General features: G+C 55.3%; 1 protein-coding gene across 1 annotated transcript in view; it reads left to right on the top strand.

Moving 5' to 3' along the window:
- The first annotated feature begins 3745 nt into the window (after window positions 1-3745).
- AHNAK2 (AHNAK nucleoprotein 2) overlaps window positions 3746-24536 on the top strand; it is a 33616-nt gene continuing 12825 nt past the window's right edge. Inside the window, exons 1-10 of the mRNA XM_037730226.1 lie at window positions 3746-3782; window positions 16129-16187; window positions 16293-16391; window positions 17063-17164; window positions 18105-18255; window positions 18597-18781; window positions 18939-21018; window positions 21556-21639; window positions 23113-23646; window positions 23896-23963. Of these exons, the coding sequence (XP_037586154.1) occupies window positions 17150-17164; window positions 18105-18255; window positions 18597-18781; window positions 18939-21018; window positions 21556-21639; window positions 23113-23646; window positions 23896-23963 (3117 nt within the window). The 5' untranslated portion in view covers window positions 3746-3782; window positions 16129-16187; window positions 16293-16391; window positions 17063-17149. The remainder of the gene's footprint in view (window positions 3783-16128; window positions 16188-16292; window positions 16392-17062; window positions 17165-18104; window positions 18256-18596; window positions 18782-18938; window positions 21019-21555; window positions 21640-23112; window positions 23647-23895; window positions 23964-24536) is intronic.

The following is a 24536-nucleotide window of genomic DNA, read 5'->3' as shown; positions in this document are numbered from 1 at the left end:
AGGTATTTGCAGCCACCGCCCTCCCCTCCGGCTGCCCATCCCTGCCCTGCCTGCTCTGCCTCGGAGACTTGCTGACCCAGTGTGTGCTATTGAGGGGGGAAGTGGCCTGGGGCCTCCTCTCTGCAGAGCCCTTGGGAGGGACTCCCTGTAGGGGTGGTGGTGGAGGGCAGGCAATTTCGAAGGCTGTTCCGGGCAGGAGTCGGGAAAGGGATCTCAAGCCACAGCCCTGCCTGGACTGGACCCCACCAAGAGTATAGTCAAGCAAGGGCAGCTGGGGGTGCCCGGGACGAAGCAGGGGCAGGACACTTGGGGGAGCCTCACTGGGCTATGTCCGTGTGAGCCCTGAGGCTGGAGGGGCTGTCCAGGGGTGGCGCCTGGGTGGGCGGGAGGCCCCGTGACTCAGCTCCACGCAGTGGAGTGAAGGCCCCTTTGTTTAGGGCTCCAGCCCTCGGTCCTCGGCCTGCTCCTGCTGCCTGGCAGGCCTGGCTCCTGGGTAAGCCAGCACCATGGGCTCCTTGGTGACACACACCCTGAGAATGCTGAGCTTCACGCCTTGGCCTTCTGCCGGCTGATTCACCATCCACTGCCCTCGGCCCTGCCCTGCCCCGCCCCGCCAGCAGCCAAGTTCCCATGACAACTCCTAGCTGGTCCTGGGTCCTGGCAGCTCTGAGCTGGGACTGGCTGTGCAGTGCACATCATGGCACATGCTGGACAGCCTTGGTTTCAGGGTACCTGATGTGGTGGCTCAGCATATGCCCTGACCACTGAGTCCCGCCACATGGTGCCAGGGGTCTGGTATGTGGAGTCCCTGGGAACTGAGGCAAGTGAGCGAGGTCCTGCCCAGCACCTGCCTGCTGGTGGTCAAGTGTGCCTCTCTCGGGACTGGATAGCAACAGGGGCAGGGTATGGAGTGCGGCTCTCCAGCTCTTACCCTCCACAGTACAGTGGCCCTGAGACAGAGCCCAGGGCCTCCAGCCTGACCGCTTCCCTTGCTGTGCGTCTGCACTGTGCTCTGGGCACCCACCGCCAGGGGCTCTGGAGCCAAGGGCTCAGTGCTGACCGCCTGGTGAGGGAGAGAGTCCAGGGTCTGAGCTGCGAGGGTGTCCCAGGAGAGCTAGTGGCACGTGCCTAGTCTGGAGAGGGCCTGGGGCAGGGTGTGGCGCGCTGCCCTGGTATCTGTTTTGGGGAGGGGTGCGCCGGGAGATCTCAGTCCTAGTTCCAGGGCTTGGTGGACCACACTGGGCGCACTGCAGCGAGCGTCTGGGAAGCGCTCCTGTGGCCAGCTCTGTAGGCACCTCTGGCCGCTGGGGCGGGGGCTGCAGCAAAGTCTCTTTCGGGAGTCAGTGCTGTGTCTGGTGTGATGGCCCTGCTCTGAGCCAGTGTCCCCTTCCTGTCCCACTGCAGCTGGGCTGGGCCTCTGGGTACAGTGCTGACTCAGCCAGCTCTGCCCTGCCTGGCAGAGTGTGGGTGTCAGATGGTAAACAGCATTCCCAGGTGAGAGCTGTCTGGGAGTGGAGGGTGTGTCCCTGCAGCAGGCCTGGCCAGCTTTCCTGCCTCAGTGTAAATAGAGTTGTTTTCTACCTTTGTGACCGTTAGGTTTTTGTGTCAGCGTCTTTAGGGCATTGCAATGTGGGGAGGCCAGGAAGGGGCCTGGCGGCTGGTGGGAGCCCCTGGGGCCTCTCCCGCCCCATTTGCCTGCCAATGCCCCTGCCCTGGGGCTGGGACAGAGCTTTTCTTGCCCTTGGAGTCCTCTGGTCTACTTGGGGACCCCTTCTCTCTGTGCCCACCTCAGGCCACCCTGGCATTCCGTGGGGACTCAGCTCCCTCAGCCACATCTTCCCATGCCTTCTGTCCGCCGCTGGGGTCTGGGGCGGGTACGGGCCATTCCATTGCTGACCTGGGCGGGTGTGACCCCTCGCTGCCCCTGAGCCCTGGGCTGGGCCTTGGCTGTGCGTGCCTGCTCCAGACTGCCTGTTGGAGGCAGGTCCCCACCTGGGCTATGGGCACAGGGCTGGCATCTGGGATCCCAGGGGAGCTACCCATAGCACAGCTGGGTGACTCCTGGCCGGGTTCTGCTGGCCGCCCAGAGCAAAGGGGAGTGGCAGCCGAGGGCCTGGGTTGCAGCAGGGAGAGGTCACCAGGAAGTGGGCCGGGTAGCTGGAGCTCTGGAGAGTGGGGGACTTGGGGTCATGGGACTTGGGTGTTTCTCAGCCACCACTTGTATCCCAATGACTGGAAAGGAGGGAAACCTTGTTTAAAAAAATGCTAGGCCAGTGCGGAGGCTCACACCTGGAATCTCAGCGCTTTGGGAGGCTAGGCAGAAGGATCGCTTGAGCTCAGGAGTTTGAGACTAGCCTGGGCAACATGGGAAGACCCATCTCTACAAAAAATTTAAAAATTAGCCTAAAGATTTAAATTAAGAATTAAAAACTAGTGGCTCCCGTGTCCACCCCCTGCACCTGGGCTCCCTTCCCAGTCAGCCCCCGGTGCCTGCCTGCTCGCCTCACTGCATGCTGGTGTGTGCCTGTAGCCCTACCTACTTGGGAGGCCAAGGAGGGAGGATCGCCTGATCCCATGCATATGAGACCAGCCTGGACAATATAGCAGGATCCCATCTCTCCAAAAAAATTTAAAAAGTAGCCAGGTGTGGTCGTGTCACCTGGAGCCCCAGCCACTTGGGAGGCTGACACGGGAGGATGGCTTGAGTCCAGGAATTTGAGGCTGCAGTGAGCCATGATTGCACCACTGCACTCCAGCCTGGGCAACAGAGACAGACCCTGTTTCAAAAATGCTGGTTCCGGCTAAGCAAGGTGGCACGTGCCTGTAGTCCCAGCTACTCGGTAGGCTGAGGCGGGAGGATCACTTGGGCCCAGGAGTTCTGGGCTGTAGTGTGATATGCCATTCAGGTGTCTGCACTCAGTTCGGCATCAATATGGTGACCTCCCGGGAGCGGGGGACCACCAGGTTGCCTGAGGAGGAGTGAACTGGCCCAGGTCAGAAATGGAGCAGGTCAAAACTCCCGTGCTGATCAGTAGTGGGATCGTGCCTGTGAATAGCCACTGCACTCCAGCCTGGGCACCATAGCGAGACCTCGTCTATGAAAAAAAAATTGCTGGTTCCTGAGCCCCACCACACCCTGCTTGCCAGATACCCTGGTGCTTTGAGGGGTGGGGGCTGCTGTGAGTTGGGCTGAGAGGGCTGAAAGGAGGCTGGGGTCGGCTGCCCTGGGGCCTCAGGCAGGTGGCAGCTGACCAGGCCCTAAGGCCACTGGCCCAGGCTCCGTGGGCTCAGTCTTGCCCTTAGGCTATGCCTCTCCTCCTCTCGGCCAGCCTCTGTCCTGGCACTCATAAGGAAACTGAGGCACAGGGCTTGTGCAGAGCCTGCCTGGGAGGGACCTGCCTCAGGCCTGTGTCTGTCCACACAGCAGGACCTGGTGCCCACTAAGGCGCTAGCCAGGCTGGGCTGGCTGTGTGACTCAGAGCGCCCTGTTCCTCTGCAGTCAGCTGCTCAGGCTGGGGGGGCACTCGGGGTGGGGTCCCCACCTCCAAGAAACTGCGTGAGTGTTGGAGGCTGGTCTGGTTCCTGGCCCGTCAGGGGACCCACCCAGTCCTGCTGGTGGGGCGTATGGGTCCTGGCAGGGCTCAGAGCCAGCCCTAGGAGCAGGCGGAGGTGGGACAATGGGGGGAGGAGCTGTGGAGGGAAGAACCGGGCGTGTCTGGGGGAGGTGGCCAGTTGGGATCTTCACTTCTGGGCCAGCTGGGAGAGCGTCTGTGGCTTCCTTGGTAAGTGGCTCCTGTGTTCACCCCCTGTACCTCGGGCCCCTTCCTGGTCAGCCCGGGCACCTGCTTCGAGGGTGTGTGGGTGCCAGCAGGCCGCCAGCAAGGGGGCTAGAGGAACAGAGCTGGGCTGGGCATCCCCCGACCCACAGCTGATGGACAGGCCGGGCTGTTAGTTCACTGTGGCTCCAGCCAGGGCCAGTGGACTGGGCAGAGATGTTAGGGAGAAAGCCCTGGAGCCCCTTTTCCTGGCTCCTTGCCCCTGAGGTGCCAGTTGAGCCCAGGGCATACAAGGTGTGTGGCAGGGCACCGAGCCATGGGCCCTGGGCAGGTAGGGGACAGTGGCTCTTGTTTGCAGGGAGTCTGGGTGTGGGGGAGGTTAATGCCAAGGGCACCTGCATGCAGGGCAGCCACAGGTGTGCAAGTCCCTGAGGCGGACGTGTGGCCTGCGGAGGAGTCCTCAGATGACCTGTGCTTGCTTGGTACACAGGGGCCCTGGCTGGCTATGGAGGCTGCTTGGTTCCCAAGCCCAGGCCCACTCCCCTGGGGGAGGCTGAGGTGGGCTGCGGGGGCCTGGGGCGGTGGGCAGCCCCATTACAGGGTCACACTGCCCTGGACGTATGTGGGGCTGGCCTTTCAGCCCAGGGAAACTGGCTGGGGCTAGCCCGCCTGGGATGGGTGGGCTGCTCTTTTTGGCTGCCAAATCCCTTGGAGAGGTGGCTGTGGTGCCACCCTGTGCCTCAGTTTCTCCAGGAGCAGAAGGAGATGAACTGGGTCCCCCTGCTGCCTCCCCAACCCCCTCAGACTTACCAGGCCTTTCCAGGAGATCTGACCAGCTCCTTCCCTTTTCCTATGCATTGCCTGAGTTAGCATTTATTATGCACCTACTGTGTGCCAGGCTCTGAGTGCTTGATGAACAGGTGTTCTGGGACCAGAGACCAGGCAGGGCCCAGAAGCCATAGCAGGGTGGCCAAGCTTAGTCTGTGAATTTGCCCAGCAGAGAAAACAGCCTGAGAAAGACCAGAGGCAGGAGAGAGCCCGCGGCCCAGGCAGGCAGTGAGGGCTGGAGAGGCTGTGGATGTCGGCTAGGGCTAGACGGCACCAGGGAGCTACGGAAGGTTGTTTCGGGAGAGGGCTTACCCTCATGTGATTTCTCATGTGAACAGCCTCATGGGTGCAGCTGGGCTGCAGTGGGGAGTGGCTTCTGGGTGTGTGAGGAGCCCAGCTCCCAGGTCTAGGGCACTGAGGCTGGCTCCCCCGCCGCCCCCCACCGCAGCCTTGGAGGCAGACACAGACCCCCGAGCAAGAGCCTGAGCTGGCTCTGCCCACCTCATCCCAAGAGAGTTATCTCGAGAAGCACGGGGGAGGGGCGGGGATGCTGCTGAGGAGTCTGTGGGTCTCATGACAGTCAGCCGGCCTGGCCCTTTCCTCATCAAGTTCCACGACTGGGTGAGGGCGCAGTGCGGCTGGCTGCGTGCTCCTGTGTCTGGGTGGGCACCCGGCTTCCAGCCCGAGAGCAGTGACTCCCACGGGACTCCCACCTCTGTGGCCTCGCTCAGAGCTGTCCATGGGTGTTCAGAGGGAGGATCCCAGGCCAGACACATAAGTGCACACACACCCTGAGCACGCACATCCCATGAGCACACACATGTGCACACACACCTGCAAGCCTGGAAGGGGCAGTTCCTCCCACCCAGGATGGACTTTTCTGACCACTAGAGAGCCAGTTGCCTCCCTTCCAGCCCCCAGGGCCTTGGTGACTTGGAAATACACCCAACCAGGCTCTCCCAGCTGGAGGCCAGAGGTGGGGCCCTGGGGCTGCCAGTTTAGATGCAAACTTGGGTTTGTTTAAGCAAAGTCCACCTCCTCCCCCATGGACCTGTTCTGGGCCTTCTAAGTACTCTCACTTAGCTGGTGACTGGTGGGAGTCCTCTATTTGGACGCAGCTGTGGAGCAGGCATGTCAGGGAGCCTCTGCACTCCCCAGCCTGTGTTCCTTCTCCCCTCTCGCCCCCAGCCCCCGCCTCCTGCCCAGGATCTGCTCCTCCCCCAAACACATTTCCCCTTGCCCTGCCAGCTCCCGCTCTGCCCCAGAATAGTCGTTCTTGGGGAGGCAGCTTTTCTGGGCCGGGCCGATGTCCTCTTCGGCTTTCACTGTGGTACCCCCCCCACCCACCATGGCATGCAAGGGGCTGACCTGGGTCTTGGGCTCCCTCCCCAGGGTGCAAGTTTGCACCGCAGGAGTGTTAATGGTAGTGTTGAGGCCAGGGCACTAGGGGGCCCAAGGAGGCAGGGAAGGGCATCGGGAAAGATACCAGGTGCCAGCAGCCTGACCAGCTGGGCCTGGCTCAGGCATGTCACTCCACATCCTCCTCTGTGAAGTGGGGCTTTGGTGACAGTCAACAACCAGTGTCCTGATTCAGGTGATGGGGCCACTTGCAGAGCCTGTCTGTGAGAGCCGGAGGGTGGGGCCGGCCAAAAGCAGCCTCCCCTGGACTCTGGGTCCCAGGCGGGGCTCCCTGAGGACCTTGGTCCTGGGAAGCAGTGCTCTTGGTGGGGGACTGGGATACTGGGGGCCTCCTCTCTCCCCACTGGTGCGGGTCCGAGGCGGGGCTCCCTGAGGACCTTGGTCCTGGGAAGCAGTGCTCTTGGTGGGGGACTGGGATACTGGGGGCCTTCCTCTCTCCGCACTGGTCCGGGTCCGAGGCTGGTAGCCTGGCCGGGCAGCCTTATCTCGAGGAAGCAGGCAGGATTTCCCCCTTCTGTTTGCGTCCCTGGGCTAAGCTCCTGCCAGCCCTGCGAGGGGTCCCCTCTCCGCAGCTGTGTGGCCAGAGAGCTCCATCCCTACCGCGGGCAGCTCAGGAACAGCTGCTCCCAGCACGGTGGCTGAGGGTGGGGCTGCGGACTGTCTCGCGTGGGCCAGCGGCAGGACCAGGCACTGGGCCAGCAGGAGCAGGGCTGGCCACGCCTCCTCCTCCTTCCCCCACGCAGGTTCCCAGCACAGGGTGTGCCCAGGGCCTGCTGTCTACACCCTCCCTCACCAGCCCCAGCACTCACGAGACTCCCCTGGAGCAGATTTGGAAGTGCAGCTGGCTGTCGCCAGCTCTGGGGCTGGGGACTGTGGTGCCCACCCCTACCCCCGCAGGCCTGTACTCCCCTGCCTGGCAGGTCCTTTCTCTGAGGATTTGCCTCCTGACCCTGTCTCGGGCCTCTCGGCAGCTGTCCCCCACCCCCAACCCATCCAGGCTCCCGCCTACTGGGTGGGGCTTTTTGGCTGGGGAGGCTGCGGAGGGAAGGGGAGGCAGCTGGGTTTCTGGGCAGACTTAACAGAACACCTGCCCCACCCTGAGTGCTGAGGCAGGGGAGCCCCTCCCTCCTCATGACTGCAGCTCCACCTGCTGGCAGCGGAGCAGCTGTGAGCCAGGTGACCCAGGGACCCTCCTCTTCTTCTAGCCCTGCTGGGGAAGTTGCCCCAGCCCCACCCCTACTGGCTGGGTCCCCTTGGGTAAGTGCTCTCCTCTCCCAGCCTCAGTTGTCTCATTTGTTACCCACCTTGGGGACTGAGGGGTCTGGCAGAGCAGGAAGGGAAACAGGCCAGACAGTGGCTTACCTGCGATTGCCCTTGGCTTAGCGGTGGGCAGGCTCTGGCCAGATTCCTGTCCCCTTCCTCAGGACAGCTCAGTCCCACGAATTTGCTGTGGGTCTGGTGTGGCTGGATTTCCAGGCAGCTCCAGAGGGGCCGGGGCAGCCTCAGCTGGTGGTCCCTCAGGGCTGGGGGGGCACTGGGGTGTCCTGGCAGGGCTACGTGGAGGGAGTCAGGGGGCAGGTGGGCAAGGAGTGGAGGCAGCCATTTGGGAGGCAGAGTGGTGGGGCTGGCCAACTTCTGTCTGTACAGGTTGGGGGTGCGTCCAGGTGGGAGCAGCAGGGGCCTGGCAGGTGGTTGGCAGTATCTGCGTGCCCAGGTGAGTGAGATGGGCCGAGGTGGCCAGGACAGGGCTATGCAGTGGGGAGACGGCCTTGCCCCTTTACCGCCTGGTTAGGGAGAAGGGGCCTGTGGGGGATACTGTGTCGGGGAGTTGCCAGGGGTACAATTCTTGGGCTGATACCTTGCCCAAGGCTGGCTTGGTGGGTGGAGGAAAAGGGTTGTCGCTCTCCTGGGCGGTCATGGAGGCCAGGGGTCTGGGCTTGGCCGCCTGAGCAGTAGGAAGGTGGTGGGGGGGCGGGATGATATGGGGATGAATTTTGATGCCTCCTGGCACCGGCCTAGCCCTGCCTGCCCTCACCTCCTGCCCTCCTCTTCCCTCTCTTGATAGAACCTCCTCCAGGAGACACCTTCCCCCAGCCCTGCCAGGCCTGAGACCAGAGCCAGAGGGGGCCTAGGCTGTGAGCCATTTTGCAGAAGGGCAAGGAAAGGCCCATGAAGCAGTGAGGGAGCTGCAGGGGCCTGCGCAGGCAGAGGTGCTCTTCGGATGAGCAGGCGTGGCCCTGGGGGTGCTTCTGGGGGCGTGATGTCTATACCCTGGCAACCCACAGTCAGGGCGGGCAGGGTGGCCCACATATCCACAAGGGAATGAAAGCTCAGACTGGGGATGAGTTTGCTCAGGGCGACACAGTACATTGGCCAGAGAGCAGCAGCCAGACCTAGACTCCTGTTGGGATTGGGCCTCCCCATTTTCCCCTCGTGGGACAGAACCCAAGGCCAGGACATCTACCGCAGGGGACAGAGGCAGCTGGTCCTGAGGCCAGTATACTGGCCCAAAGGACAGGGACATGCTCCCTCCCAATCTGGGTCTGGGGCAGGCGTGGGGTCCTTAGGTCTGAGCCCCTCCTCGTTACCAGCAACGCATCACTGCTGGAGGAGGCCCTGGAGCCCAAGCCAGGGTGCCAGAGTTGGAAGTTGGTGTAAGATTGGTACTGTTTCTTCTTGGAATATTTAGAGTATAATTTGGAGTGGGGGTTGGGTCTCGAGTTCTTTTTGTGCGACGGTTTTAAATAAGGGATTTGATTTTTAAATTGTTGCAAAACTATTTGGATTATCCGTCAGGGGTGTCCTCTCTTTTGGCCTTCCTGGGCCACACTGGAAGAATTGTCTTGGGCCACACATAAAATACATCAACGATAGCTGATGAGCTAAAAGAAAAAATTCCAAAAGAATATTATAATGTTTTAGGAAAGTTTAGGAATTTGTGTTGAGCGGGATTCAAAGCTGTTCCGGGCTGCATTCTGCCTGTGGCCGTGGGTTCGACAAGGTTGGTTCTTCTTGTGAGTTTTTTAGGAATATATCCAATTGCTCTAAATTGTCAGATTTATTAGTGTAAAGTTTATAATTGTCTTTTATGTAGAATTCTAAAATGTTCTTTATGGAGAAAGGGTACAAACCATGGCACAACCAAGTAACTAGTCCTCTGGATGGGAAGTAGACCCCTACCACCGCCAAGAGATCCTGTCTGCCTTCTTCCCCTGGGGACTTCAGCCTTGGGCTTGACTGTGAGCTGCATGTGATTGGCTCCCTGGTGAAAGTGCCTTTTATATTTAGCTGCTTTATCTCAACCTTGTGTTCGTGAGCTTCATCCATGATGCACATAGGCATAGTTTACACCATATATTGTTCCGCTGGACAAATGCCTCCCTTTTTTAAATTCTACTGTTGATGGACATTTGAATCTCTGTTTTTTGGGTGCTGCAAGTTATACTGAGATGGACGTTCCTGCACCCATCTTTTGAGGAACATGCGTGCACGTATTTCTTGGCCCTGCCCCTGGCTATGAGTTGCTGGGCCACAGGGTAAGGCATGCCAGGCTTTGATAGACTCTACCAGTCTGTTTCCAAGTGGCTGTGCCAGCTCGCCCCCACCCACACCAGGACAGAGTTCCAGCTGCCCCAGGCCTTGTCGCAGGTGGCCCGCCTTGGCTTTTCCATTTCAGCCATTCACCTGGGAGCAGGTGGCACCTTGTGGTTTTGGTGGCATTGCCCGGATGGCTAGAGAGGCTGGCCATCTTTCCATATGCTAATCGGCTGGTTGAACATTCTCTTCCATGAACTACCTTTCCAGTGTTTTCTTGTCCATGTTTCTGTTGGGTTGTTTGTCTTTCGGTTTGCAAGTATTCTCTGTGCATTCTGGGCTGGAGGCCTTTGCTTGGTAAATACATTGCAGCTATCTGTGGCTTGGACAAAGTTAGCTGCAATTTGTCCATTTCATTTCCTCTGGATATATACCCATTAGTGGGATTGCTGGATCATATGTTAGCTCTATTTTTTTTTTTTTTTTTGAAACTGAGTCTTGCTCTGTCACCAGGCTGGAGTGCAGTGGTGTGATTTCAGCCCACTGCAACCTCCGCCTCCTGAGTTCAAGTGATTCTCCTCCTTCAGCCTCCCGAGTAGCTGGGACTGGAGGTGTGCAGCCATATGCCCAGCTAATTCTTGTATTTTTAGTAGAGATGGGATTTCACCATGCTGGTCAGGATGGCCTTGATCTCTTGACCTTGTGATCTGCCCTCCTCAGCCTCCCAAAGTGCTGGGATTACAGGTGTGAGCCACCATGCCCGGCTGGTAGTTCTATTTTGAATTTTTTGAGGAAACTCTATTGTGTTTTCTATCATGGCTATACTCACCTCCATTTCACACCCCAGTGGTGTCTTTTGATGATGAACAGAAGCTCTTAATTCTAATATAGACCAATAACTGGCATTTTTTTTGTGTTCTGTTTAAGAATTTTCCCCCTACTCCAAAAGTAATTTATATTTATTTTCAAGAAACTTTATTGTTAAACCTTTAACTTGGTATCTATACTCCACATGAAATTAATTTTCTGTGGCTGAGCTGGGATGAAGATTAGTGTTTTCCATATGGGTATCCAATGAACCCCAGGCCACTTATTAAAAAGATCATCACAGCTCTATGTGTGTGTGTCTGTTTCTGGGATCTCTGTTCTGTTCCACTGGTTTTGATTTGCATTTCCCTGATGACTAAAAATGTTGGCCATCTTTTCTTTTTTTTTTTTTTTTTGATTTTTGTTTTTTCGCCAGGCTGGAGTGCAGTGGTGCAATCTTGGCTCACTGCAACCTCTGCCTCCTGGGTTCAATCAATTCTTCCACCTCAGCCTCCCGAGTAGCTGGGACCACAGGCACGTGCTACCACGCCTGGCTAATTTTTGTGTTTTTAATAGAGACGGGCTTTCACCATGTTGGCCAGGATGGTCTTGATCTCTTGACTTTGTGATCCGCTGCCTCGGCCTCCCAAAGTGCTGGGATTAAAGGCGCGAATCACCCGCACCCGGCCATCTTTTCTTGTGCTTATTGGACATTCATACATTTTCTTTTGTGAAATGTCTATTCAAATCTTCTGCCAATTTTTCATTGGGCTTTTTGTCTTCTATTGAGCTGTACACGGGCTTCATGCAAGTCCTTCGTCAGATACATTCATTGCCTTTTCATTTTCTGAGGAAAATGAAAGCTGTTAAGACCATTGTTTTAAATTAGGACAACTTTGATTGATCAGTTTTCCTTTCATGGTTCGTATCTTCTGTATCCTAAGAAAACTTTGCTGACCTCAATATAGTAAAGACGGTCTCTTCTGTTTTCTTCTAGAAGTTTTATAGTTTTAGGTTTTTCATTTACCTCTATGATTCATTTCAAATTCATTTTCATGAGTGATGGGATGGAAGGGTCCAGGTTTATTGGTTTCCCAATAAATAACAAGCTGTTCCAGGACCATTTGGTGACTTTGCTTTCTATTAGAACAACTGGGCTGCTTTTACAGGAATTTGGCTGGGCATGACGGCTCACACCTGTAATCCCAGCACTTCGGGAGGCCACGGTGGGTGGATAACTTGAGGTTAGGAGTTCAAGAAAGATCAGCCTGGGCAACATGGTGAAACCCCATCTCTACTAAAAGTACAAAAAAAAAAATTAGCCAGACATGATGGCGCATGCCTGTAATCCAAGCTACTTGGGAGGCTGAGGCACAAGAAATGCGGAACCTAGGAGGCAGAGGTTGCAGTGAACTGAGATTGTGCCACTGCATTCCATCGTGAGCAGCAGAATGAGACACTGTCTCAAAACAAAACAAACAAACAAAACAGAATTAATTGGCCCCGTAAAGTGTGGACCCGTTCTGGACTTTGTTTTCTGTGTACTGATTTGTGTTTCTGCCACACTGTCTTGATTCCATTGGTCAGAGAAGAGACCTAGTATGATTGAAACGATTTTAAATTTGTTGAGACAGGTTTCTGAGCCAGCCTGGGGTCTGTCTCAGTGATTGTCCCCTGTGCACCTGAGAGTAGCACGCACCGGCTGCTGTCGGGAGTTTCTCCGAGTGCCAATTTGGTCTCGTTGGTTGATGGGCACTTCAAGTGTTCTGTGTCTTCCCCTATTCTACTTTGTAAGGCTATCATTTCCTGAGAGTGTTAAAATCTCCTATTGTATAATAATTGTGGTTTATTTTTCCTTTCAGTTTTGCCAGTTTTTACTTCAGTGTTTTAAAAAAGAAATCTAGATATTTTTTGTTTGTTTGGTGTTTGAGACAGCATCTTGCTCTGTCACCCAGGCTGGAGTGCAGTGACATGATCTTGGCCCACTGCAGCCTCAACCTCCTGGCTCAAGCAATCCTCCCACCACGGCCTCCTGAGTAGCTGGGACAACAGATGTGCACCACCATGCATGGCTAATTTTTAAATATTTTCTAGAGATGAGGTCTCACTGTGTTGCCCAGGCTGGTCTAAAACTCCTGGCCTCAAGTGATCCTCCTGCTCCAGTCTCCTAAAGTGTTGGGATTATAGGCACGAGGCACTGCACCCAAGGCTGGCTTGGCGGGTGGAGGAAACGGAGGTTGTGGCTCTCCTGGGAGGTCATGGAGGCCAGGGATCTGGACCTGGCCACCTAAGCAGTAGCTTAGTATTCCAGCTGAGTTCCACTATTATTTATTTAGTTCCACTATTTAGTATTCCATATTTAGTTCCACAGGCCAGGGGTCTGGGCCTGGCCATCATTAGTATTCCAGTTTAGTTCCACTATTGGCTTATCACCTATACACCTTTCTGCTTTTTTAATGGTTGCTTTATGATTTATACTTTGAATATTTAACTAATTACAGTGTACCTTCAAGTAAGACTGTCCTACTTCAGGTGTCTTTACAACAGCTGCTTCTGCGCTCCATCCCCACCCTGTTATGTGGGTTACTTCTGCATTTGTAAATGTCTAAAATACATTTTATTTCATGTATTATTATTTTTTTTGGCCACAGAGTCTTGCTCTGTTGCTGAGGCTGGAGTGCAGTGGAATGATCTCAGCTCACTACAACCTCTGCCTCCTGGATTCAAGTGATTCTCCTGCCTCAGCTTCTTGAGTAGCTGGGACTACAGGTGTTCACCACCATGCCTGGCTAATTTTTGTATTTTTAGTAGAGACAGAGTTTCACCATGTTGGCCAGGCTGCTCTTGAACTTCTGGCCTCAAGTGATCTGCCCGCCTCAGCCTCCCAAAGTGCTGGGATTACAGGTGTGAGCCACCATGCCTGACTTAATTTTTGTTTTATATAGTTAATTACCTTTTCTTTTACAGTTTCATTAAGGTATAATTTATAAACCATAAAACCTGCCCATTGTAAATGAACAATTCAATCATTTTGCTAACCTTATAGAGTTGTGCAAACATCACCACAATCTAGCTCTGGAGCACTTTCATCACCTCCCAAATTTTCTCAACCCCATTTACAATAAATCTCCCCTTCCACTCATAGCCCCAAGCAATGCCAGCTTAATTCTGGTAAATATAGAAACTTTGATCCAAGATACAGCTGTCTCTTAGCATCCATGGGGGACTGCTTCCAGGACCCCCCTTGCATCCAAAATTCATGGGCGCTCAAGTGCCTTCTATAAAACGATGTAGTATTTGCAAATAACCTACATGTACCCTCCCCTATACTTTAAATCATCTCTAGATTACTTGTAATACCTAATACAGTTTCAATGCTTTGGAAATAGTTGGCATACTATATTATTTAGGGAAAAATGACAATTAAAAAAGTCTGTACTTGTTCAGTACAGATGCAATTTGGGAGAATATTTTTGACCCAGGTTTCATTGAACTCAGGATACAGAGCCCACAGATATGAAGGGCTAGCTGTATGCCCTCTCCTCCCACTCCGTTTTACTAGTATGGTCACATGTATATGTGTTATAATTCCAACAATATGGTGTTAGAATTGTTGCCTTGTGTAAGTGGTTCACAGACTATTTCCTGTCTTCCAAATCCAGCCTCCTTTATGCTTTATAAGTTCCGTTGAAACAGTTATGCTCATTCATTTACATATTGTCTATCATCTATAGCTCCTTCTGTACTATAGCTGCAGAGCTATAACAGAGATCATGTGATCTGTTAAGCTTAAAGTATTTACTACATGGTCTTTTGCAAGAAAAGTTTGTCAATCCTTGCTTTGTACAATCCTATTTTTTTTTTTTTCTTTTGAGACAGAGTTTTCACTCTGGCTGCCCAGGCTGGAATGCAGTGGCACAATCTTGGCTCATTACAACCTCCACCTCCTGGGTTGAAGCGATTCTCCTGCCTCAGCCCCCCAAGTAGCTGGGATTACAGGCACCCGCCACCACGCCCGGCTGATTTTTTGTATTTAGTAGACAGGGTTTCACCATGTTAGGCAGGCTGGTCTCAAACTCCCGACCTCAGGTGATCCACCCACCTCGGCCTCCCAAACTGTTGGGATTACAGGTGTGAGCCACTGTTCCTGGCCACAATCCTATGTCTTTAAAATAAGTTAAGAAATAAAATGAGGACAATATATATTCATAGAGTCTTTTATATTTACCTACATATTTGCCATTTTCGGCATTCTTCATTTCTTATGTGCATGGAGTTAGTGTCTAGTATCAGTTCCTTTAAGTCTAAAGAACTTCTTTAGTATTTCCTGTAAGGCAGATTTGCTAGCAATGACATTTCCAAGTCTTCTTTGTTCATTTGGGAGTGCCTTAATTTTGCTTTTTTTAATTTAAATTTTTACTTTTCTGAGACAGAGTCTTGCTCTGCCTGGCTGGAGTGAAGTGGTGCAATCACAGCTCGCTGTAGCCTCAACCTCTCAGGCTTAAGCTATCTTCCTGTCAGCCTCCTGAGCAGCTGGGACTATGGGCATGCACCACCATGCCCCACTAATTAAAAAAAGAATTGGTAGAGATCTTACTATATTGCTCAGGCTGGTCTTGAATTTCTGGGCTCAAGCAATCCTCCCACCTCAGTCTCCCAGAGTGCTGGGATTACAGGCATAAGCCATCATGCCCAGACTATTTTGCCTTTGAGATAGGTTGCGTGATATCAAACTCTTCATTGACAACACTTTCTTTCAGCCCTTTGAATATATTGTTCCACTTTATTCTAGCATCTGTGGTTTTGAAGTGATTCAGGTGTTAGTCATATTTTTGTGCCCTTATTATGTCATGGGTCCCTTTCTCTTAGGCATTTTGACTATGATGTGTCTGGGTGTGGATCTCTGTTTTTCTCCTGCTTAGGTTTGGTCGAGCTTTTGGATTCTGTAGATTGTTTTCAGCCATCACCTCGGCTCTCTCTTCTGCCTCTTTATCTATGGCTAATGCTCCACAGATCTCTGAGGCTGTTTGATTTTCTTCATTCAACCTTCCCCCGACCCCCGTTTTTCAAATTGGTTAATTTATATTAATCTATAAGCTGATAATTCTTCTAGTATCTCAATTCTGTTGGTGAACCCCAGCAGTAAATTTTCAACTCCAGGATTTTTGCTTGCCTTTTAAAAAATAAGTTCTATTTCTTTATGGGATTCTCTCTTCACTGAGCCATTGTTAACATATTTTCCATTAATTTTTTAAACATGATTTTGTGTGTGTGTTTTGAACAAATTTTTAATAGTTCCTTTGAAGTCTGTATTAAACCCAAAACTGGTGGACCTTTAGAGACACTTTCCATTCACTGGTTTGCTTCTCAGCATGGATCATACATTCTTGTTTCTTTGTGTGATTTGAAATTTTTTGCTGGCTGCTGTACATTTTAGACAACATATTCTAGGAACTCTGGATTCTGATCCTCCCAGGGTGTGGTTATACAATAACAGACACCTCGTGTTTGTTTAGTAACTTTCTTGGACTAAATCTGTTCCAACTTGGAATAAGTCCAGTCTCAATTCACTGCTACCTCACCTGATGCCACAGCCTCTCCAGCCCAGTGGCTATAGATCTTCCCCGGGCCCCTCAATTTGCTCTCGGATCCAGTGTGCAGGACAGGACTATGCCACCTTCACAGTGCACGTATACTCCCTCCCCCAGGCCCCCATCTGCTCCCCTAGCCTGCTTGTCTCCACTGACAGCCACTCTCTCTTCAGTGTCCGGCCGACAGCTGCAGCCTGGGGAGCCAGATGCAGAAACAGAAGATGACCACTCTGTAAGTGAGAGCAGGAGGAAGTGTGTCCTCCTCATACCCCACCTCCATTCTCCCTGGGCCCTGGGAGAACCAAGTGGCAGAGGTAACTGGATTCTCTCCCATCAGGTGACTGAAGGGCCTGCGGATGAGGTCATTCGACCACGGCCACAGGGGTCTTCACCTGTCTACGAATACTCGACTGAGGCTGCTGACTTTGGACTCCAGGTGAGCCTACTGGGCAGAGCCCCACAGGCACCCAGGTCTCCTCCTGCATTGTCCTGTGTGGGCAACTCACACATGTCTATGCAGCTCTGCTGTCCTGACCTGCTGCCCACTGCGTCACACCTGTGCCTACTCAGATGTCCTCTCAGACTCCTCTGTGCCCTGGGGGTCCCTCCCTGCCAGGACACAGTGGGATGGAGGTGCCCTGCAGTTCTTGTGAGCATGCGTGTGGGCTGATGGGGAACAGACTTCATGAATCTGTTTCGGGGCACAGGGTGTGTGTAACACACTCATGCTGTCTTTTGGGTAGCCCCATGGCTACCTCTGGAGATGAGGACTCGGGGAAGGGATCAGAGGAGGCAGGTCTAGGAAAGGATTCATTTTTGTATTTGAATTTCTTATCTCCCTCCATATAAAACTCCAGTTGCTATGGGGCTTCTTCCTGTGGGAGCTGTGGGCTGTAGGCTGGGCCCTAACAGGAAGCAGGAAGGCTAACAGTTGCCTTTTCTCTGTGGATGTGCCTGGAGGCACTCGGCTCCCTCTGAACACAGCTGCATGTTGGAGGTTCTGGGCCTCTTTGAAGGGAGGGCTCCTGGTCTGGTGCCAGCCCACCTGTGCCCCTCCCTGTCCCTGAGCTGGGGCTGGTGCCTAACTCCCAACACTTGTGGCTGCAGGAAGACGCCCCCGGCAGGCAAGGTTCCTCTGGGAGACGGAGATCGTGGTGGAAGCGGGATTCAGGGGACTCACGGACATTTTTCAGGATGAGTCGTCCAGAGGTGGGTATAGCAGGAGCTGAGGGTCACAGAGGTGTGTCTGTCCACAAGGGATCCAGCCAGGCAGTCTTGAGTTCAGAGCAGGCAGGGGAGGAGGAAGGAGGCTGGCAGTGTGCCCTGTACCTTGGGGAGGGGTGTTCTTGTCCCCCTCGTCAGGCCTGGGGAAGGGCAGGGTCTCCAGAAGGCTGAATCTTGTCCTGACCCTCCCCTCCACCCCTTCCTGGTGTGGAGTTTGATGCACAGCCAAGTTCCTGGCCAGGTAGACCTGGCTGTGCAGACCTCAGTTTTCTCCTCTGTACAATGATGTCTGTTGCATATTCAAGCTATGGGGCTGGAAGGGGCCAGGCAGCTCCCAGGCCATGTAGCCATATGCCAGACTCTGCTAGCACCCAATGATGAGGGCACTCTGCCTCTAAAGCAATGGGTTTTATCCTTGGAGGCCCCAGAAGTCCAAGAGCTCTGCAGGACACAGGCCCCATCCTGTCCCAGGTCCAGCAGGCTGCACCCAATGTCCTGTGTTTTCCTTGGCATTGCTGTTCTTCCTTGGCTTGAGCACCAGTGCCTTGCACACAATCGGTGCTTTGTGTGTTTGTGATGAATGCATGAAGAAGCTGAAAAAGGAAAACTTTGGCCACAGAAAAAGCAGGAGCCATTCCTCCCTGCTCCTGGTGCCTTGCTGGGCCTGGTGGCATGGACAGGCTGTGCCTAAGTCCTGGCAGTTTGGGGTGGGGACAAGAATCCTGGTAGGCTGTGGCTGGCCTCCTCCAGAGCTCAGACACAGCTACCGGAGCCCACCTGGGGGGTGCCCCACCCTGCTCTGTGTTGTCCAGGCTGATGGGCAGGATGGTGGGGTACCTGTCCTTGGGAGACACAGGCCCCATCAGGGATGCCTATGGTGGGACTGGCATATGCTCACCATGGCCATGATGTGCTTCTGTTCCAGTCTGTGCAGGAGGCAACAGAGGTGATACTGAAGACAGAGGTGGAGACGGGAGCCAGTGGCTACAGTGTCACAGGCGGTGGGGACCAGGGGATCTTTGTCAAGCAAGTACTAAAGGACTCCTCAGCCGCCAAGCTTTTCAACTTGAGAGAAGGTGCTATGGCACTTCCATCTTTGGGGTCCCTATTCTCCCCACCAGGATGGGAGGGACCTGGAGGGGGACATTAAGGGGATAGGAGCCACACCTGCAGCTTAGGATGACCCCCTCATGTCTCTGCTCAGCCACTTGAGGCTGGGATCACCCACTGCATCTGGTAAAAGAGAGGACCCCATGTACCTTCCCTGTGCCTGCAGCACTCAGTGGGGAACTGATGGGGGAGACTCAGTGGGATCTCCCCTATTCATGCCCCTGGGGCCCTTCTCCCCGGCCAAAGCAAGACAGCGGACCCCATCTCATTCACACACCCGGCCTGGGGCTGCTCTTTCTTGGTCTAGGAGATCAGCTGCTCAGTGCAACCGTGTTCTTCGACAATATAAAATATGAAGATGCTCTCAAGATCCTACAGTACTCAGAGCCATACAGGGTTCAGTTCAAAATCAGACGGCAGCTCCCTGCCCCACAGGATGAAGAGTGGGCTTCCAGCGATGCCCAGCATGGCCCACAGGGCAAGGAGAAGGAGGTGAGGCCACCATGCCCATGAGGTAGGGCCCCAACTGTCTTTACTACCCTGCTGGCTGAGCCTGGGAGGGGATAGCACTCCCACCCCATCTGTCCCTGGGCCAGGGCCTCCAGCTTCTTGGACTGTCACCAACAGATTCCCTCTCCCTGTGTTTCAGGACATGGATGTTGCTGATGGGTGCAGAGAGACCCCTACGAAAATTCTGGAAACAGATGGGGACCAAGAGAGACTCATCTCTAAACCTAGGGTGGGGAGAGGCAGGCGGCCCCAGAGGGAGAGGCTCTCTTGGCCAAAATTTCAGTCCATAAAGAGCAAGCGGGGGCCGGGGCCCCAGAGGTCACACAGCTCCTCAGAGGCCTACGAGCACAGGGACACACATGATGTGTCCCCCACAAGCACAGACACAGAGGCCCAGCTCGTGGTGGAGCACCAAGAGCAGAAGGCAGGGCCAGGCAGCCAGAGGAGGCGGAAGTTTCTCAACCTGAGATTCAGGACAGGCTCTGGAGAGGGCCCTTCAGTGACAGGACAGTCAGGCAGGGAGTCCCAGAGTGGGGTGGGCCATGCTGGGATCCTGGAAGAGTTGGGACCCTGGGGTGATAGCCTTGAGGATGCTGGGGCTGTCACAGGCAGCAGGAGAGAGGAGAGAGCAGAACAGGATCGAGAAGTGACGCCTGTGGAGTGGCCCACAGAGCTCGGTGACCCTACCATTTGCAAGGAAACCCCTGAGGAAGGGGCACCCAGGGCAGCCAGGCGCCACAGAAAGACCCTGGAGGGGCAGGCACAAGTGGCAGCAGTGACCCAGAGGAAGCCCAGAACCCAGCAAGCTCCTGAAATAAGTGAGGAGGGTGAAGGTGAGGGTCTGCAGAGCCTGGAGATTGGGATTGCCAGAATGTCCTTGAGAGACAAAACTCAAGGAGACACCCAGAGTGGCCCACCTGAAATTAGGGTGCGAATACACGATTTAAAGACGCCAAAATTTGCATTTTCCACAGAAAAAGAGCCAGAAAGAGAAAGACAGCTTAGTGCAGCACAGAGAGGAAAGAGACAGGACTTGCCCTCAAAAGAGGGTACCGGCCCGAAGGGTGAGGAGGTGCAAGGAGCAGGGTGGGTGCCAGGGAGGGAACCCCCCACACATATAGAAGCACAACAGGGTGCAGGAGACAGACAGGAAGGACTACAGAGGACAGGAATCACTCAGGGACAGGAGAAAGATGGGGAAGACACAGAAGGAAAGATGAGAATGCCCAAATTCAAGATACCCTCTTTTGGATGGTCGCCAAGTAAGGAAACAAAGACAGGGAGAGAAAAAACCACACAGGACCTAGAGCAGGGAAGAACAGGAGACGGAATAGCCACAGATGCCAGAAAAGAATTGACAGGCACAGAGGCAGGCCTCAAAGAAAAAGACGACGGGGACTCACTGATGAACAAAACAAAAATACAACAACTAAAACATGACCAACAACGCTTAAAAACGGAAAAAATTCTGAAAGACAAGGACGTGGCTGCCGCCAAAGACAGTAAGTTCAAGATGCCCAGGTTCAAGATGCCGTCGTTCGGGGTGTCGGCCCCAGGCAAGTCCATCGAGGCCTCAGTGGACATGTCTGTGCCGAAGGTGGAGGCTGAGGTGGGCCTCCCCTCCATGCAGGGCGACCTCAAGACCGCTGACCTCAGCATTCAGCCTCCTTCTGCTGACCAGGAGGTCCAGGCTGGCCAGGTGGATGTGAAGCTCCCGGAGAGCCACGTGTCTGAGGGAGCCGACCTCAAAGGGCACCTGCCCAAGGTGCAGATGCCCAGCTTGAAGATGCCAAAAGTGGACCTCAAGGGCCCCCAGGGGGACATCAAGTGCCCCAAGCTGGACCTAAAAAGCCCCAAGGTGGAGGTGACTGCCCCCGACATGGAAGTGTCTCTGCCCAGCGTGGAGGTGGATGTCCAGGCCATGAGAGCCAAGCTGGACGGTGCGCAGCTAGAGGGGGACCTGTCCCTGGCTGACAAGGACATAGCCACCACCAAAGACAGCAAGTTCAAGATGCCCAAGTTCAAGATGCCATCATTTGGGGTGTCAGCCCCAGACAAGTCCATCGAGACCTCGGTGGATGTGTCTGCACCAAAGATGGAGGCTGAGGTGAGCCTCCCCTCCATGCAGGGGGACCTCAAGACCACAGACCTCAGCATTCAGCCCCCTTGCACCACCCTGGAGGTCCAGACTGGCCAGGTGGACCTGAAGGTCCCGGAGGGCCATGTCTCTGAGGGAGCCGGCCTCAAAGGGGACGTGCCCAAGGTGCAGATGCCCAGCTTCAAGATGCCCAAAGTGGACCTCGAGGGCCCCCAGGTGGATGTCAAGGGCCCCAAGCTGGACCTAAAAGGCACTAAGGCAGAAGTGACGGCCCCCACGGCCCCCGACGTGGTGGTGTCTCTGCCCAGCGTGGAGGTGAATGTCCAGGCCATGGGAGCCAAGGTAGACAGCGCGCGGCTGGAGGGTGACCTGTCCCTGGCTGACAAGGATGTGGCCATGGCCAAAGACAGCAAGTTCAAGATGCCCAAGTTCAAGATGCCATCATTCGGGGTGTCAGCCCCAGGCAAGTCCATCGAGGCCTCACTGGACGTGTCTGCGCCAAAGGTGGAGGCCAAGGTGGGCCTCCCCTCCATGCAGGGCGACCTGAAGACCACTGACCTCAGCATTCAGTCTCCTTCTGCTGACCTGGAGGTCCAGGCTGGCCAGGTGGAAGTGAAGCTCCCAGAGGGCCATGTGCCCGAGGGAGCCGGCCTCAAAGGGCACATGCCAAAGGTGCAGATGCCCAGCTTCAAGATGCCCAAAGTGGACCTCAAGGGCCCCCAGGTGGACATCAAGGGCCCCAAGCTGGACCTGAAAGGCCCCAAGGCGGAGGTGATGGTGCCCGACATGGAAGTGTCTGTGCCCGGGATGGAGATGAACGTCCAGGCCCCGGGAGCCAAGCTTGATGGTGCACGTCTGGAGGGGGACCTGTCCCTGGCTGACAAGGACATAGCCACTGCCAAAGATAGCAAGTTCAAGATGCCCAAGTTCAAGATGCCATCATTCGGGGTGGCTGCCCCAGGGAAGTCCATCGGGGCATCAGTGGATGTGTCCGTGCTGAAGATGGAGGCCGAGGTTAGCCTCCCCTCCATGCAAGGGGACCTCAAGACCACTGACCTCAGCATTCAGGCTCCTTCCACCGACGTGGAGGTCCAGGCTGGCAAGGTGGACTTGAAGCTAGCAGAGGGCCACGTGCCCGAGGGAGCCGGCCTCAAAGGGCACCTGCCAAAGGTGCAGATGCCCAGCTTCAAGATGCCCAAAGTGGACCTCAAGGGCCCGCAGATGGATGTCAAGGGCCCCAAGCTGGACCTGAAAGGCCCCAAGGCAGAGGTGATGGCCCCCGACATAGAGGCGTCTCTGCCCAGTGTGGATGTGGACATTCAGACCCCGGGAGCCAAGCTGGATGGTGTGCAGCTGGAGGGGGTTGTATCCCTGGCTGACAAGGACGTGGCCATCGCCAAAGACAGCAAGTTCAAGATGCCCAAATTCAAGATGCCATCATTCGGGGTGTCAGCCCCAGGCAAGTCCATCGAGGCCTCGGTGGACGTGTCTGCACCAAAGGTGGAGGCTGAGGTAAGCCTCCCCTCCATGCAGGGGGACCTCAAGACCACGGACCTCAGCATTCAGTCCCCTACCACCGACCTGGAGGTCCAGGCTGGCAAGGTGAACATGAACCTCCCAGAGGGCCATGTGCCCAAGGGAGCCAGCCTCAAAGGGCACCTGCCCAAGGTGCAGATGCCCAGCCTGAAGACGCCCAAAGTGGAACTAAAGGGCCCCCAGGTGGACATCAAGGGCCCCAAGCTGGACCTGAAAGGCTCCAAGGTGGGGGTGATGGCACCTGACATGGAGGTGTCTGTGTCCAGCATGAAGGTGGACGTTCAGGGCCCGGAAGCCAAGCTGGATGGCATGCAACTGGAGGGGGACCTGTCCCTGGCTGACAAGGATGTGGCCACCACCAAAGACAGCAAGTTCAAGATGCCCAAGTTCAAGATGCCATCATTCGGAGTGTCGGCCCCAGGCAAGTCCATCGAGGCCTCAGTGGATGTGTCTGCACCAAAGGTGGAGGCTGAGGTGAGCCTCCCCTGCATGCCAGGGGACCTGAAGACCACTGACCTCAGCATTCAGCCTCCTTCCGCCAACCTGGAGGTCCAGGCTGGCCAGGTGGACATGAAGCTCCCAGAGGCCCACGTGCCCGAGGGAGCCAGCCTCAAAGGGCACCTTCCCAAGGTGCAGATGCCCAGCTTCAAGATGCCCAAAGTGGACCTCAAGGGCCCCCAGGTGGACATCAAGGGCCCCAAACTGGACCTGAAAGACCCCAAGGCGGAGGTGACAGTTCCCGACGTGGAGGTGTCTCTGCCCAGTGTGGAGGTGGACATCCAGGCCCCGGGAGTCAAGCTGGATGGTGCGCAGCTGGAGGGGGACCTGTCCTTGGCTGACAATGACATGGCTGCCACCAAAGACAGCAAGTTAAAGATGCCCAAGCTCAAGATGCCATCATTCGGAGCGTCGGTCCCAGGCAAGTCCATCGAGGCCTCAGTGGACGTGTCTGCACCGAAGGTGGAGTCCGAGGTGAGCCTCCCTTCCATACAGGGGGAAATCAAGACCACTGACCTCAGCATTCAGCCCCCTATCGCTGACCTGGAGGTCCAGGCTGGCCAGGTGGACATGAAGGTCCCAGAGGACCACATGCCCGAGGGAGCTGGCCTCAAAGGACACCTGCCCAAGGTGCAGATGCCCAGCTTCAAGGTGCCCAAAGTGGACCTCAAGGGCCCCCAAGTGGACGTCAAGGGCCCCAAGCTGGACCTGAAAGGCCCCAAGGGGGAAGTGATGGTCCCCATAGCCCCCTATGTAGAGGTGTCTCTGCCCAGCATGGAGGTGAATGTCCAGGCCGTGGGAGACAAGGTAGACAGCACGCGGCTGGAGGGGGACCTGTCCCTGGCTGACAAGGACGTAGCCGCTGCCAAAGACAGCAAGTTCAAGATGCCCAAGTTCAAGATGCCCAAAGTGGACTTCAAGGGCCCTCAGGTGGACATCAAGGGCCCCAAGCTGGATCTGAAAGGCCTCAAGGTGGAGGTGATGGCCCCTGATGAAGAGGTGTCTGTGCCCAGTATGGAGGTGGACGTTCAGGCCCCGGGAGCCAAGCTGGACGGTGCGCGGAGGGAGGGGGACCTGTCCCTGGCCAACAAAGACGTAGCCACTGCCAAAGACAGCAAGTTGAAGATGCCCAAATTCAAGATGCCATCATTCGGAATGTCGGCCCCAGGGAAGTCCTTCGAGGCCTCGGTGGACGTGTCTGTGCCGAAAGTGAAGGCCGAGGTGAGCCTCCCTTCCATGCAGGGGGACCTTAAGACCACTGAACTCAGCATTCAGCCCCCTACTGCTGACCTGGAGGTCCAGGCTGGCCAGGTGGATGTGAAGCTCCCAGAGGGCCACGTGCCTGAGGGAGCCAAACTCAAAGGGCACCTGCCCAAGGCGCAGATGCCCAGCTTCAAGGTACCCAAAGTGGACCTCAAGGGTCCCCAGGTGGACGTCAAGGGCCCCAAGCTGGACCTGAAAAGCCCCAAGGTGGAAGTGGCGGTCCCCACTGCCCCTGATGTGGAGGTGCCTCTGCCCAGCATGGAGGTGAAGATCCAGGCACTGGGAGACAAGGTAGATAGCATGCGTCTGGAGGGGGACTTGTCTCTAGCTGACAAGGATGTG

The sequence above is a fragment of the Cebus imitator genome, unplaced genomic scaffold (assembly GCF_001604975.1).
Source record: "Cebus imitator isolate Cc_AM_T3 unplaced genomic scaffold, Cebus_imitator-1.0 Scaffold338, whole genome shotgun sequence".
Classification (NCBI taxonomy): domain Eukaryota; kingdom Metazoa; phylum Chordata; class Mammalia; order Primates; family Cebidae; genus Cebus; species Cebus imitator.
The sequence above is the reverse complement of the archived record's forward strand: the minus strand, read 5'-3'. Positions and strand labels throughout refer to the sequence as shown.